The 17,049-nt window shown below is 43.4% G+C and overlaps 1 protein-coding gene across 3 annotated transcripts in view; it reads left to right on the top strand.

Annotated features, from left to right (window-relative positions):
* meis1b (Meis homeobox 1 b) overlaps window positions 1–17,049 on the top strand; it is a 78,802-nt gene that overhangs the window by 32,798 nt on the left and 28,955 nt on the right. For all 3 annotated transcript variants that reach the window (XM_029520573.1, XM_029520575.1, XM_029520576.1), the window contains one exon: window positions 5,342–5,487. In XM_029520573.1, the coding sequence (XP_029376433.1) occupies window positions 5,342–5,487 (146 nt within the window). The remainder of the gene's footprint in view (window positions 1–5,341; window positions 5,488–17,049) is intronic.

Raw genomic sequence — 17,049 nt, 5'->3', positions numbered from 1 at the left:
ATGCAACGCAAATATCTCCAACCCCACACCCCAACAGACAGAGGGACAGAGGAGAGGAAAGTAATGAAGTAGCATGGAGGGGGAGGCAAGAATGAAACATGAAGTGGAGGAAAGGCTTAAATAAAAGCCATCCAAGCTGAATGAGCAGAGAAGTGAGTATCTGTTTGGCTAATGCTAACGAAGCTCGTGGTAACGCATACAGAGAGCTAACCTAATTTTTACGTCATCATCTGTTTCCTCACTCTTTGTGTGCAAGTGCGTATTTGTGTATACAGCGTGCAAGGGGACTGATAAAATATTCCTTCCCTTGGTTGGCCCCGGGGCATTTCAACTGCCCCTGGCTCCTTCCAGTCACTGGCCTGCTCCCTAATTGAAACACACACAGACAGACAGACACACACACTCAAGCATCCACACGGCATTTGGGGCTTCTGTGGCTGGCAACACACATGCATTAAGAGAGACAGAGATAGACACACACATACAGACGAATGCACATCCATGCATGCATCCTTCACACATGAACATGCATCACCACCGTCCTGCATTGATTCACCCGCACCACCATCCCCCGCCCCCTTCCAGCCCCTCCTCTAACTAGTTGCAAAGACATTGTCATGGCTGATCAGTGGGCCAGGCCCAGAGTTGTGCCTCTGGCTTTTCCTCATGGAGAGACTGACGCTTGCTAGCCTAGCTCCCCCATGCTGCATGTATGCAGCCCTGGGTTACAGCCTGCCGATGCTCTTAATGAGCCTGGTAGCCTGTGTATGGAGAGTGACTGACTGATTCATTGGCTGACTGGCTTGCTAGCTGCATGGGTAGCGTTCTGACTATCTGGGTGAATGGATTACTGCTTGATTGACAAGGTTGCTTTATGACTGAGTGAGTGAGTGCCCTGGCGGCTTACTGGCATGCTAGATAACCTACTGTATGACTCAGTAATGGCAGAAAACTGCTTAGCTGAGGACAAATAGGCTGATTGGCTAAACGATGTGATAACCGACTGCGATGCTAGCCATTAATGCAGATGAATCTGAAATCACTGCTTACACGTCAGAAGCTTTCTGCCAATTCAAGCAGACTAACAATCCACACTGGGCCACAGAAGAGTGAGAATTCTTTGACACTGGACTATTGGCTATTTATATGATGCTCAGGCCATGCGCTTATAGGGCAACACTCACACATCGAAAAGCTGGCACCCATTTTTTTTATGATAGCCCACAAAGGGACAGTGTGAATCAAGTGAATCAGCAGACGAGCGTCCTATTTCCCAACATTGAACTGCACCAGCTTGTTGTGTTTGTCTACTTGTATAAGGCATGCACTGATAAAATGACAAAACTCTTTCTGAGCTGCCTACGTTTGCCCTTTGCAAAAGATTTTTTTGAGCACTGAGTACACTTCCGGAAGTGACAGCACCATCAAGTGACGAGCCTTTTCTTCTATTGACACTGAGCCATCTCCTCATATGTTCGTGATTCATCAACATTTTCAAGAACTGCCTTGAAAAGCTAAAATAGTAATTTTAAATTTGCTCTAATTACACAGATATGCTACATGTGGCATTACTCATGTGTATTCATTTTGTCAGTGCTTTTCTGAAAAGTTCTGTTGCTGATAGAAAATTCTTTTGCCTGACAAAACCAAAATGGCAAAAAAAACCCAAAACAAAACATTATTTGCATTACAGTGGACATGGCTTGACTGTGTGCCCCATGTCAGAATTTTTTTCATCTGATTAACTCCAGTGTGCTACAATGGAATCTACTCCGTTTCCTATCCATTATTTTCTCCCCCTTCATTGCCTCCTTTAGTGGCATGAGTGTGCTTCCACTTTGCCACTCTCGCTGGATATTCTTCTCCCCTTGCCCTTCCTTCTTACCCTCTATAACTGTCTCTCACTCGTTCTCTTTCCCCGCTTTTCTCTCATTCTGTCTCACATGTTGAGGTAACGCTGTTTACATTTCCCCAACATGGCAGCCAGACACAACTTGGGCACCTTTCCTCCTTCACTCTCACAGCTCACTCCTGCAGTTTTTTCCCTCTCTTTCGTCCCACTCATTTCTCGCTCTGGGGTTGAAGAAAAGCAGAAATTATCCCCAGACCTTGCTGTGGTGATTGGTATTAAATTGCAGTGAAAATGAAAATGCCGATTAAATTAACGGCCTTACTCCAGCCTTCCTTATTCCTTTTCCCCTTCTAGGTAAAGTAAGTGTCAGTAGGTCTGATTTACTAAGAAGAGATAAGGGGGGTATATAAGTTTGACCTAAAAACTGTTTTACTGGGGTCATCATTTCATTTCTCTGGATTCAGTATGTTTTCTCATCACTTCATCTATGTGTGCTGAGAAGATGTATGTCCCTCGCTTCAGTGATATGGGTGTCTAATGCAAGTTTTTTATTTCACATTATGCATTAGGTTTTGTGCTTAATTAGGTCTTTCGGGTTATTTTATATTCTGTAGGCACATGATTATGAGTTTTAAAGATTACAGTTTCAGTTTGCATACCATTTCATTCACCATAAATCAATAGAAATGATGTACTACTTAAGAAATATGGGTAGTATCATCCTGGATGATATTGCACTATTGTACATTAGGCAGTGGCAGCCTCAAGGCTGGCCTCACAAACTTGTGACGAGAAGGTTAGCAGTTTGATTACCGAACTGAAAATAGGCAACAGTGTGTTATATTTCCTGTTTGAATTAAAGTTGAAATAAAAATTTATAAAATCGTGAACAAATTCAATAGTATAGACGATGAAGTGAAGTTAGATGAAGCTTTAATGATCAAAGCAGTTTAAAAGGATCAAAGGAGGAGTATGTGAAAGTACAGACAGCGCTTCTGGTGTTGAAGAAATTCAGCTCTCTCCATTGTTTCTCTCCACCTTGTTTCCTCTTCTCCCCACTTTTGTTACGATTTCTCACCTCTTCCTGAGCGTGCTTGGTCACCCACTCCCTCCAAATCACTTACTTGTACACTCACTCTCTCATTCATTCACCCACTCACTTTCTCCCTCACTCACACACTTACGCACGCTCTGAACTGATCGTCCAGCCGCTTGCTTCTGTTTCCCCAACTCGCATGGGACAAGCCCCCAAGGTTTGTTATTGTAGGCTTTGCTGAACACGAGCCGGTCTTTACAACGGATTGAAAGCATTTGCTTCCAATGAAAATCTGGTCTTAGATTACAGGGCCTCGGCTCGGCTCACCCCTCTTTTCCAGCAGGCTGACAGAGAGACAGAGGGGTCGGTGTATTTTAGCCGTGAAACAGTAGGCAGAAAAAACTCACTTGTTAAATTCAGGCTGTGTTTGTTCCAGGCTAATGATGTAACTGTAGCTTGCAGAGTGGGTGTGTTTTTAGGCAGTGAGAACTCTGGGAGCTGGCTGGGCCTGCTCAATGAATCATTTAATTGATTAATGGATAAGTCATTATATAGGCAAAACCATAATTGAATTGCCAATCAATCAAGGGTAACTTAGGAATAAATGAGTGCATAATTATTCATAGTGTATATCTGCGTGTATTGTAGCATAATGTTCCATTGTCTGTTACAGTAAAGAGGTTACCGACTTCAACCTCCCGCAGCTCTTGCCTAAATAAAAACTTTTGACCTTTTGGCAATGTTATGGTAGCCCAAAACTACCACTAGCCTATAATGGAATATATGCATTGTTAATGTGCAGTGGCGGGTGTTTGCATCAGAATCACACCATCTATGAAAAGCTTGCTCTTGTTTTATCCCTCCCCCACCCTCCATAGCGTCACCTCCACTTCCACACAAGGTTCATTAAAAAGCCTTCAATATGTGTGCATATGTATCTCCTTCTGCCAGAACAGTCAGAGAGAGAGAGAGAGAGAGAGAGAGGGAGAGAGTGAGAGCTAGCCAAGAATGTTGTTTCGTATGGATCGTTGAGAGCCTCTCTCTCCTAATGGTGTATATAATTCAGGTGCCCTCCAGGCATGCTTTCAGGAATTCTTTTGCCTGAGGTAATGGGGAGCAAAGGCCTGGATTTTCGGCCCATGATTATTCCATTGATGTGGCAGGCTGGAAAAAAGTCATCTCCAACCGGATTAGCGCCAACATCCCCATTAATTATCGATGAATCGGGGGCTTAGGGTTTAGCTAGGTGCAGGGTGTCGCCCTCTGCAAGTTAGCAGAGCGCAGGCCTGCTTGAATGCAGTTATCTGCTCTCACCACAGTGAACAGAACTAGAAGCTTTAGAAGTGCTTTGTGTATAATCAATAAATAACTGGATCCAATTCGGTGCGCTGCTTTAGTGTTTATTTTTTTTATTTTATTTTTTTTCTCTCTCTCTCTTTTTTTTTTTTTTTTCTTCTTCTTTCCTTTTCCTCACTTCCATTCAAGAAAACCAGTGACGGTGCCAGTTGTTTATCCCGTCTCATGTTTCTTTTATGGTTATCGCCTTCATTGAGGGTGGCTCACATTTTTGAATAATGATAATAACAATTAGGCTTTTCCTAGCCACAGATGGGAGCTGTATAGAAAGCGTGCAGTAATTGGGTTGTTTTGAATGTGGAAGTGTGTGTGTATGGGTGGATGTTGTTGAGCGTGAATGCAGAGAAAAGGCCCACGGAGCACACCTTTCACTTTTCCTCTCCGTGCTCAAATACTCTATAAGCTGTCTCAGTGCTCCCCTTAGGTGAGGTTAACTGGTCTTAATAGAGCCTTATCGAAGCCCTACAGGTTGCTGTGAGCAGCCATGACGCTATTGTTATGAAAAGCAGCTAGCTTTGTCAGTGCTGTTTGTGCCTCTGACTTTCTTTTTTTTCCACCTATTTTCCTTTTATTTTCTGCCTTCCCCCACCTCGCAACCTCCCCTTTTGTAGTGCCATGTTACTCTTTCCACCTCAGGTAAAATGGCAGAACACGCCGGGGCGACGCTTCAATAACTATTTTCCCCTCAGGATAATAAAGACTAAATCTCTCTGTCATTTTCAATTCTGCGCGGGTTTGGATGGGAGAGTGGGGAAATGCGACCTTACAAGTCCTTTGTGCTCCCCTTCTCCCTCTCTTTCTCGCAGAAAGATGCGAACGCTTGCTGTGTTTTCAAGTGACGGGGGGAGAAAAATGAAAGGCAGGGTTATTTATAAATGTATTAAAAATGAATGCATTTATGAGGTGCTGTTTTCCAGCCATTCTCTGCTTGCCATTGTTGTGTCTCTATACCCCTCCGTCTGTGCATACAAAGCCCTCCAGAATTCCTTCAAAATCGTATTTATTCCCTTTGAACGCCGAAGCGCAGCGAATGCAGGAAGTAAACAAACTGTGAATCTGATTTCCGCTGTCTCTTCCTGTTTCTTGTCATGTGACAGGTGATGGCCTCGACAACAGTGTGGCTTCACCAAGCACAGGGGATGATGATGACCCGGATAAAGAGAAGAAACGTAACAAGAAGAGAGGAATCTTCCCTAAGGTGGCCACCAACATCATGAGAGCATGGCTCTTCCAGCACCTAACGGTGAGTTGAATGAAACAGCAGTTCTTGATTGCTCTCAGTTTCATATCACGTGTACACACTGAACTCCACTTTACAGCCATAGGCTTTCTTAGTATCACACACACACACAGTCACGCAGACATGCATACACATGCACTTTTTGTGTTTTTTGCTTGGCTCCTTCTCATTTGACACAAGCACACTGGCACACAAAGGAGCACATATACGCACACACCGACACACTCATTGACACTCACATACACACCACCAGAGCAGCCTCCTCTTTTTCTCCACAATGTATTTCTGTACGGTGAGCACTTCAAAGACACAGGGCTGTGTAATCTGCCGGCGATCTCGGCAGCCTGCGCTCTCGCTCCTCATCTGCTGAAACTGAATAAGGTTGAAGCCAAGGAGAGATGCCCCTGGCCATAACTGCTGCAGATACATAGATGAACCTTATTAAGAACAAATCTGTCATTATTTAACAGATGCCTGGGATGTTGCGAAGGCTTGTGGTTTGGCCTTATTTTTGCTCAATTTTAGCAGAGAATACCAATGCCGTTAGCACCAGCTGACAACATCACGAACTGTCTGAGAGGAAAATAGTGTGGGAAAAAATGTATTTTGACGCTTGAAAATGTGACCAGTGTGACTGTAAAAATTGAACCAACATTGAACAGAATGCTATCCCCTTCTCTCCACTTCAGATACAATTAACGTACAAGCCACAGTGATTATTGCTAGACACGGAGCCAGCCTCTTTTAATAATAAAAGAAAGAAGAGAATAAATTCAAACTTGTTTCCATAATGAATGAAATAATAAGTAAACTGTAGTTTTGGAGCATGGTCAAAGCAAACTCTGCTTTATAACTAAAATCTTTTAGCAGGTTCTGTGCTAACCCATAAAGCGTAATCTCAATAATGTTATATTTTATTTATCCTTTTATGGAATTTAGGAATTATAAACATCCCTGAGGTAGATAGTGATACTGTTCAAATAAAAAGTGGATGAAATCATGCCAATGAGTTGAAGAGAAAAGGATATAACAAACATTTTTGTTAGGTTTTGAATATACGGTTCACACTGCAGCAGGGTTCTGACCTCTGAGGAGCCCCGCACATCTGTGATTAATGGAAGGATAACACAAATAAATAAATAAATACAGGTTGACATTTGGGCATCTTTACAGATTGAAATCCCTGATAAACGTGTTTCAAAACTGACTTCAGCCAGGTTTGCTTCACACAGATTATGCCTATGTCAGGAGTTTGTGGAGAACATGATACAGTTTGGCTGAGTGGGTGTTGGTTTGAATTGCACAAGCCAGCAGGGAGGAGGCTGGGCAAACTAATTTGGTTGTTGGATTATGGGTATTGCATAGGCTCCACTTTTATTTATTTATTTGTGGCCTGTCTTTGATGTCGATGTTACACATTGCACAGGGTCTTCCTGTGCTTCCAACAGTGCAACATTGTGAGCAACTTTTTATTTTATTGTGGACACTCGCGTGAGGCATCTAGGCAAAGACATACGGTACAGAGTGTATATGTGTACAGTGTGCATATACAGAAACATCTCACAAGCCTTCTTATTCTTTTTGTTTGTCTTTGTACTTTGCTCTTTCCATCTCACCTTCTCCACCTCCTAAACAAACCACCAGCTCTCCCATCACCCTGCACGCACATACCCACTAACCTCTTCTCCAGCTCCCTGATCTCAACTCGTATATCCCCCGAAACCTTCGGGGCCACAGAGGAAAGGTGTTTGAAACATATACACATCATTTCTGTGGAAATACAGTTCAGCACACACATGCCGCTGCACACCTACTGTGTCATATTACACCATGAGTTGGGCTTATGGGAGGCTTCTGCACTGTTAGATCTCAAACAGTGGGAAGGATATAAGTGAGTGCCAGGGGAGTGAGGGAGAAGAGCAAAAGAAGAGGAGGAGAAGGCAAGGAGATGAAGTGGGGGATAAGGAGGATCTGCAACCTTTTCCTTCTCCCAGGCAGGAGGGAAAAAAAGAACTACATACACACATACAGGCACACAATGGAGGAAGAAAAACAGGAGGAAACAGCTTTTTAAACTCTGAAGTAAACTGAAAGGTTGATGGAAAAATCACTTCCAAAATGTTTCTGCTCATCAGTGAAGCCAAAGAGAAATGAAACCCAGGCAGAGAGGAGCAATATATTCTTTGTTTATGGGAAATGTGGTCTTAATTTTGAGAAAATACTGGCATTAACAATACCACTGGTGTCAGATAAATGCTCACCAAGGTCTCATTTGTTTACCCTAATCATTCTTCAGTGTCATGATTAATTTAATCACCATAAGTGCTACACAATGCATTTCTAATGCAAAAACGTTTACAGTATCTCTTACACTGGCGGTGTGTGTGTGTGTGTGTTTGTTTGTCTACAAACACGAGCATGGACAGCTAATCCATGCTCCTCCACAGCATCATCAACTGGCTTGCCTTTGTTTCACAGAAGTTATGGAAGATGTGAGTCTGGCCTCTAAGAGATAGACACAATGCCAATAATGTACACACATGCTTATATACGCATGCACAAGCGTTGTGGCACCAAACAAACTTAAACAAAGGAGTCAGGATCTGTTATTTTTTATCAATATGCTGCATTTTGACACAGAGTAGACTGCAATACAAGAGAATTGACTCAGACAGATTCAGTACCCACCTTATATTTTCGGTAATTCGCCCGCACACTTGGACCCTCAAGGGAGTTCCCATTGTACTGAGGCGGAAGGGGAAGGTGGGTGGCAAAGTGAGGCACTGAGTGCAGCAGCAGGGTAGGTGGTAGGTGGCATTCACATGCCTGTTTTTAGGGTTGTTTTGAAATAGTTTCTGCACTTTTCCATCAATCATGCTAATTTCAAATGTCTTATAGCAGGAAATGGGAAGGCACGACAGCAATGTTTGTTACATGCATCAACACCAACAGCAGAAAAAGTTGGACTGTCCCGGTTTACTGCTAGAACCAGAGCCAAAATCACTGTGCTTTTTAATCAATATTCCCATGTGAAGGGTAAAACGAGGTCTTAAATAAGTAAAGAAATAGGAATTAGAATGAATGGGCTGAGTAGGTTTTCTCCTGTCCTGGACGGGTACAATGACAGAGAGAGCAGTGGTATTGAATTTGTGACAATGACGACAGTTGCAGCTCACTGAGTTTTCTCCAACACGCCCAATGAGCTCATATGTGTTCGACAGTGCTTGTGGGACAAGTTCATCGGAAGAATTTGGCTGCTCCGACTTGGAGCGACTACAAAACATTGGCGTTTACCGCTTGTCACGAATGGTCGCGCTGTGCTGTTCGCTGCCAGCTTGACATGCAGCTGTAATCTTGGTGGGGAACCAAAATAAAGGAGGCGGGGGCGCTGTGTCCTCATCTCATTTTGATGTTTGTTTTGCGCTGACATTCTTAATTAAACATATGTTGTGACAATGGGCAGTCATTTGTCTTTTATGATTGAATAAATTGATTATTTAGTAAGAGAAAGGTGAGCAAAATTATTTTTCTTTTAACTCACCATTTTAATGGCGTAATATCAGGGATGATGTGTTAAATCCTGCATTTTATTGGTGATATATATATCACATTGATATAACTTATGATTTATTTTAATTTATTTAGCCTTTCATTTATGTTTACAATGTATATATTATCAGAAACACAATATTTAACAAAACAATTTAAGTTGAAGGTGTGGCCCTGACCTAATTGTATAACTGGCTGAGCTTCCTCATTGTTTTGTGTTACAATCAAAGAGATTTGAGCTCAAGAAATACCTGGTATTCAATCTCTTTTTCCTTCATCCCTATTGTGCAGTTGGAATCCACCCGCCCCTGCCAGCGCCCTCCTCTCTTCACAAATGGTATTTTCTTGTTTAATTTAACAAGAAATGAGTAGTAAATGAAAGCTCAGGCCTCAAATCCCCAACGCGCCCTGTGCTCTGCTCTCCACTCCCCTATGAAAAGGCAATTTGTGAAATTATGTGATAGAGTAATTAGATGGAATTCACCCCCCACCAGACGCCCCCTACACACCACCCGTATCCCCATTTAGATTGCTGCCTTGCTAAACTGAAGTAGTGTGTGTGTGTGTGTGTGTGTGTGTGTGTTTGTGTGCGTGTGCACGCGCATAAAGAAACGGGGGGGGGTTTGGCATCCATCGTGTTAGCATCGGTATATTAGCCTGGCAGTCTGGGACTCACTCTCATACACATTATCACTAACACTCTCTCATTCTGGCTCTCCTCCCCTCCTATTTGTACACAGACTCAGTGTAACGAGGGGCAGCCGTGATCGCAGCTCATAAAAGAAGCCAACCCGCAAACCCTCAACGAGCTGCTTTTTCACCCTCCTCCTCCTTTCTCCTCCAAAAACGTGTAAAATGCACAGAGAGCAGGAGAGAGTATAAAAAATCCAACTGGAAGGCATAATCCCCTGTTAATATAATTAGAGTCTAATTTAACCACTCGCATACGCAGATGTAGCCGAGCTGGGGGAGAACTGTTCCCCCTGCAGCAGCGTACAGCAGGGGTTTTGAGCAGAAACAGGTGTGAAAAGTGATATAACTCATTTCTGCGCTGGCAGAGGAGGCCAGGAGGCTAGCTGTTGTGGGCCCTGGGTGGTGGAGAAATCTGGACTGGGTGTGCAGGGTGGGTGGGTAGGGGTGAGAAGAGGTGATATATGGACGGACAGATGGATACTGTAGGTGCACCAATCATTGACGAGTAGCATTTTCCATTGTGTCAAACTGGTCTAAATTTGGATTAAGCTGAACATAAGAACACAGACCAGATGATATGCAACCTCATCATCAAGCTGCTTTGGGAAAAAGTTTTTCTACAGTTTGCAAGAGGGTGTTGTTATTTCTGCTGCAGCAGAAAAGACATCATTTTCATAGGATATGCCATATGAATGGTTTCAGTGGTAGAGTGCTCTCTGACGGGGGAATCACTCTGGTGCTTCATCAGATTATGGAATATTGAAATGAATAGTGTTACTGCAGTTCAATGTATAATGTGTGCTCCTGTAAAGTCTCATCTAAAGAAGTTGGGGAGGGGGTGTTTTGCCAGAGGTCATAGTTTGAAATGGCCTGTGATGCCATAAGTCTTCGGTTGTTTATTGCTGGATCCTGGACGTGTCAGCACCCTGGTCACCCGCGGCAACTCTAACCCCGCCTCGGTGAAGCAGACCTGGAGGGGACCGACTGGTCCTGACCTCATGCTTCCCTTTGGCCTTTTTTGTCTTTACTACTCACTTTAAATGATAAGAAGAAAAAAGGGGAAGGGAAAAGGAGATGAAGAGAACGATACAATGCTGAAATTTAATCTGCAACACAGAGACATAACATGCATTTTCTTTTCTTGATTATGAATATGGCTGTCCTGTGATTGCTGTTAGACTTGTTTGTCTTAGTTGTCCGCTGTAAAAATTAAGTTTCTCGTGAAAAATAATTGCAATTGACCTTTCAAGCCACTGGAATGGTTTGTTAATAGTTTTGAGGAGACATCAGGAAGAGGAGCTTAAAAAAGAGAACGTCAGCTGACTGTTTAAGTGTTTTCATTAATTTATTCATAAGCAACAACAAAGGCATGATGTCGGTCTTGATACAGTAAATAATATAGTGGTCCATGTGGCCTGGTGTCTCCGATTAGGTCCTAATTCAATCTAAGTGGCAGTCAGAATCTTAGGCGCCACAGCATTAGGATTTCAAAGAGGCCTTAAGAGACGACAGACAGACGGACAGATCTGCCAAAGGCCTTGCGTGACACTGTGACGAAACAGAATGGCAGGGGAAAACAAGAGAACAACTTAGTCTTATTCTTAGCATTTTTATTTGGTTTCAGATACTTTATCTCGAGGAATGGAATTGGCCTTGGGCTGTGTGTTTGCCTGTGTATATATCTGTTTGAGAGTTTGTGTGAATGTGTGTGTGTGTGTTTGTGTGTGTGTGTGTGTTTGAAAAGGGGCATTTGGAAGCAATGACTTGTCCGTACCAATTGCAGGAATGGTTGGTGTCAAAGAGGAGGCAGCTGAGTCAACCTGCCTGCCCCCCACTACACACATGCACACGCACACGCACTCATGCTCACATGCTCCAACCCCCACATTACCCCACACCTTGTAATGAAAACATCATCAATTATCCCTCTTGACAGGCCCCAGGGACTAAAGACAGACAGCTCTCTTTGGGGGCTTCTCTTTGTGAACTGACCCTCACAGACACACATACTTGCAACTCACACACACTTGTGCTTTGCAAACATATGATATAGTGCTTTTATTCATTCATTCATCCATTCATTCATTTATTTGTGTGCCTGTATTAAAAGCGACCAATAAGCTGTCTTTTCCAGGAATGTAGGGGGTTAGTGGGAGTAGATCTTAGTAAGTAAGACTGGTCCATTTGGTGGAGGTGTGTCTGTGTGTGTTAGTGCACGTTATGTGCTGTTCTGGGGGTGCTAGTGAAGGGAGGGGTAATGTTATGGCCAAGGCAGACTGAAGCCATCAGTCCTGACATGAACTCCTGAAAGGCCATCTGTTTCATGATTGATGGACGATGATGAACGATGGATGGCTGAGAAGATGATAGTGGGATACAGTAGGTCAGTACAACGACTGACGCATAGCAGATGTGCATCGGTTTTCAGACAGATGTTGGTTGAACATATACTGAGATTAATTTCTGTATTGTGACCATTGTTGTTTAGAAAAACCTCGTTTACATTTGCTGTTTATTTGGTTCATCTGAAATCAGTACAGTGGTTTGTAGTTCTTTGTAAGGAAGTGGTTTAATAACCTACCAGCCCACTTTAATGCATTTCATAAGTTTGGTTTTCCATGGGGTTCACTGACAGTTTCAGAGGCATGTCCATCCTGCCAAGAGTCTGTTTCTAGAAAACACTGCATACTTGAAGAAATTACTTTAGAAAATAGAGCTTTTATAAATATCAGATTCTGATATTGAGGATTGGAACACTTCCATTTGAAGCTCTGTGTGGACGTTTCACTTTTGACTTTTGACTGGTAGTGTATATGTGCAGGTCAGGTCTTTTATTGTGTTTCAGATAAGCCCTTCATGTCAGCTTACTCTCCAACTTTCTCCTTTCTTCCTCTTGTATCATTTTACCCCTCTATTTAAAAGCCCTCAAGGGCAGTTAACTTTTAATTCATGTCACCTTTGGACTTTTCCAAAATGGCTGCCACAGAGGTAGAACTTGAGCAAGTGTGCGTGTGTGAATGAGATTCTGTGTGTGTGTGTGTGTGTGTGTGTTGATCTGGCCTTCATCGAGGGGTCGTTGATGTGTTTCCTTCAGAATGTGAGAACTTTACAGACCCTCAAGGTCGGTCAGTAGCACTGGAGGGGATCAGCAGTCACAAGAAATCTAATATGGCTGTCAAAAATACACACACAACAGATCAGCTCATATTCCAGCTTGAGAAGCTTCTTAGGTAGGTTTTTTTTTGGATTGCATTTAATAAACTTAAAAAAAAAATAAAATAAAAAAAAGTATAGATCGCTCTTCCCTAAACTTGTGAGAATTTTTTTTTTGAGAATTTCGTTTTCACTCTATTACACCTCAGTTGTGATTAATGTCTTGATTAAACATAAAGATGAGGGAACATTTAATATCAGTCATGATTTCCAAATGACCATGTTACCATCACCATCTCTTCTTTTCTCTGTCATCCTTCTTTCCCTCTCCTCCCGCCCCTCATATAATTTCATAGTTGGGAAACTATGAAACAGTTCAGTGTGCAGTTTCATTGTTGTATGTCAGAATGATTGATAGCTTCACGCTGAGCCTGTGTTTCACACTAGTTCTATTTTTCATTATCAGCTGTGTGATACGTGCGTGTGTTCGTGTGTGAGTGAATCGTTGTGTCTTTAGAGTGGGACAGAGGCCCATTAACTCAGATCTGCGAAATCACTCTTGGTTTGGTACCCACTAATCAGTTTCCGATGATTTGCAAATCCGAAGAGGCTCAATCGCAGCCCTCAGACGCACACACACTCGGCTGCAGATGTACATACGCAGACACACACATGGACTTTAACATAGGCCCTTAGAAGCGACGTCAGTGGCTGGGTGGGGTGTGGAGTTCCCCACCATCGCTGTGGTATTTATTGGAGAGTGAGTGGCAAGTTGACTTGTAGACGAGTCAGGGAAAAATGTTGTCATAAGTCTGTGGTTAGCTTGATGGAATGTTTCTGTCCAACGCTTTGAGATTATCAACTTTTAGTCTCTCAGTTTCTCTATAAGCTAATGCATAGCCTCCAAAATACTTCCTTTTTGATTAAACCCCTTAAATGAAGCTTTGGCATCAAAATGTTCACCACCTTTCAAAAAACTGAGGTTAGCATAGCTGTGTGTAGCATGATTTTGTTCAGCCAGTGATATATTAACTCTGCTAAGTGTGAAATCACATTAGCGCTAGCTGTTAGCCATTATCCATTAGGGTGTGTTTGGTGATCCAGAGGATTGTGGGATCTTTTCTGGCTGGAGTCAGCAGCTCAATACCTTTTACTTACAGCAACTGCAGCAGTCTGCCCTAGATACATTTGGTGTGTGTGTGTGTGTGTGCGTGCATGTGCGCATCTGTCTATGATTGCATATGCAGTTGCTCTATTATTGGTGCGTGTCAGCTTTATGTCTCTTTTGTAAGTGCTGTGTGTGTGTATGTGCGTGCATGTGCGCGCGTGTGTGCACGCCCCTTATTCCATGCGTGTGCTCGATGGATCCTGTGGCTTCACTGTCGTGGTAATCAGTTTGCGCATTGGCTGAACTAATTTATCAATTCAGTTCCTCCCACTTGTATTCTCTTCCATGCGTGAACTCTCTCTTTCCCCTACATTCTGTCTCTGTCTCTCTCTGACAAAACACTTCTTTTTGTGGAAGGGTTTCCAATCTTTTATGCATGCCTTCTGCCTCTCTGACTTCTCTCTCATTCTCCTCCTTTCTTCCATGACTCTCTCTCATTCCATTTTTCTATAATGCACAGCTGTGTTGCCTTACATTTTATTGGCCTTGAACCATGATATCATAGCAATATTGTAGCACTTCTGCCATTTCAAAGACACCGGGGAGAGAGCTATGGTTTATAGATGAGCTATCCTGTGATCCCGACGCATAAGCCATCATTTACACCTCCAGTTTTCTGGATTGAACACTCAAAGGCTCGTGATCTGCTAGAGGCAGGTGGCATAGAAGGTATGGCCATAGGCTGGTAGTGTGTTCACACTTGGCCAGCTGACACAATGTGCCCCTTTGGAAGATGACGGTCAGGTGTGTGTTGTAAGTGCATCTGTGACACACATACATACACACAGGTATGCAGCGGATATGTGCATGTGTATTTGTCAGTGTTGTGCATACTTGTGTCAGGTTGTGTGTGTATGTGTCCAGTGGGGTGAGAGAAATCATAGCTAGTGAACCAGGTGGTGAATCCAGACAGGAAATAACTCATGGTAGGGGAGTTGGACAGAGCTGAGGACTGAGGGGATGTGGAGGGAACACCCACACCAATCCCCAATTTTATGTTTCTCACTTCTTTGCTGTCCTCTCTTTCTTCTACTTCACATTTACTTTTTTTCAAAAGTATCCATTTGTTCCTATTGTCTATTGTTTCCGTTGTCATGTCTTTTTTCTAGTTCACTGTCCTTAGACATGCGCTCGCAGTTATATATGTGTTTCACATTGCATATTTGTCAGCTTTCCTCTTTCTTCCCTGCTTCTGCTCTCTTTGATGCGTGCTGTTGTACTGTTAGTGATTATGGGGGGAAGTGAACATGGCTGAGGGTGCTGCTCACTTGTTTGTTACGACAGATTAAGTCATTGATTTTTAAAAGCGGTGCACTGATGGAGAAGGCCCTCTGCTGCTGAAGACGAGCAGGGAGAGCGAAGGGAGAGATGGAGATGAAGGGAAAAGAGGCAAGGATATTAAAACTGGGAGCTGATGGTAAAGGGAGGAGTTAAGTGGAGATGGAAGAAGAGAAGGGAGAAAAAGGAGGCAGCATGCGATAGTTAAGGAAAATGCTAAATATAGAACAGAGGGATGGAGGAGGCGGAGACGGGTGCGAAAGATTGGGTGATAAGGGGATGAGAGGAAGGAAGGAAGGAAGGAGGGGTGTAGGTATACTCTGAATGGCAGAGATGCCAGGCGGAGGGAGAGAAGGAGGTAGGGTGAGAAAGCTTCATCTTTCAATGGCATCTGCTGCATCCTTCTTCCCTCTTAATGCTTGCCGCGCCAAAGTGCATAAGGGAGCAATTGTGAAATACCTTTACCCAGTTTCAGCATTCCCCAACCCAGGTTCTTTTCTCTCCCCAAGGGGCCAACGGTGAGTTTCTAATTAAAACGTCGGGAGCAAAAGGGTAATTATGATAATAACATAATAATATCGCCAGGGTTATTAGAATGTTCTGCGGTCCCCAAATTGCTTCCTCTGAGAGATCAGTTTTCAGTGGCATTACGTAAAGTCAAATTTCCTTGAAAGTCAGGTGAAATGAAATGGATTCCCCCATGGTTGAAGTGCAATCTGAGAATCTGATTCCCGTTTGGATGTCGTGGACACTGGTTCTAAAAAAAAGTCAACTCCCTCACCCCCGCTTACTGGTGCAATTTAGTCCAGAGATTAAGAAGTTGACTTGTTTGTTGATAGTTTCTGCTGTGTTGCTTTGAAATCTCCTGTAATTGTGCATTGTTTCTCTGCAGTGCTGTCTAGCGAGCTTCATGAATTGTAGCTGTGTGTAACAAGAGAACATTTGTTTTTAGGTTGAGAGATCACTGCTAGAAAGCTAGCTCCAAGCACTGTTGCTTGAAGATAGCACACGAGTGCTCTGAGGTGCATCCTGCTGTTTTCGCTCCACTTTCAGTGTTACCTGACTGGGATGAGGCTTTGAGGATGTCTCCTACTCCCAATTTACACACCCCCTCCATCCCAGCCAGCCCTGAGGCAGCCCACCTCCAGCTGTGGCTGCCGTTCACTGCACCGTTTGGTGCAAGTACCGATTGCTTTGGAGTGCCTCCCCTCACTCAAATAGGCGGTAATTATGGGCTTAAAGAGGTTTAGTGGTCCAGCAAACTACATAATCACCCCCTGAATTAGCCCCAGCTCATCAGCCTCAGTCCAACGAGCAGCGCTTACCACTACCACTAGCTATCGTGCTGCACCCCCATCCCTTTATTGCACAGAGGGAAGCACAGCAGCAGGTGTTGTGCAACATCCGGCCCCCTTAATAAATTTAGCCTCCCCTGAGCTGGAATAGGGTGGACTAATGAAGCACACCCTTACTCTTAGTGGAAGCAACAGAAGCTACACAATATGAGATAATTTTTTTTTCTTTCACTGTCAACAAACCTTACTCTTCACATTTTGTTGTGCCTAAGACTACAATTGAGCATTTTGTTGGGCTTGGCCATGCTTGGTGCATACACGCTATAAGCTTCAGCATACACATAGACTAAAGACCCTCCCAACTGTCAAGCAAATGGATCATTGTTCACCCCCGTTAGCACTGCATCTCCAGTTACAGGGATGGCTGCT

The sequence above is a fragment of the Echeneis naucrates genome, chromosome 15, assembly GCF_900963305.1.
Source record: "Echeneis naucrates chromosome 15, fEcheNa1.1, whole genome shotgun sequence".
Lineage (NCBI taxonomy): Eukaryota > Metazoa > Chordata > Actinopteri > Carangiformes > Echeneidae > Echeneis > Echeneis naucrates.
Note: the sequence above shows the minus strand (reverse complement) of the source record. Positions and strands in the feature narration are given on the sequence as shown.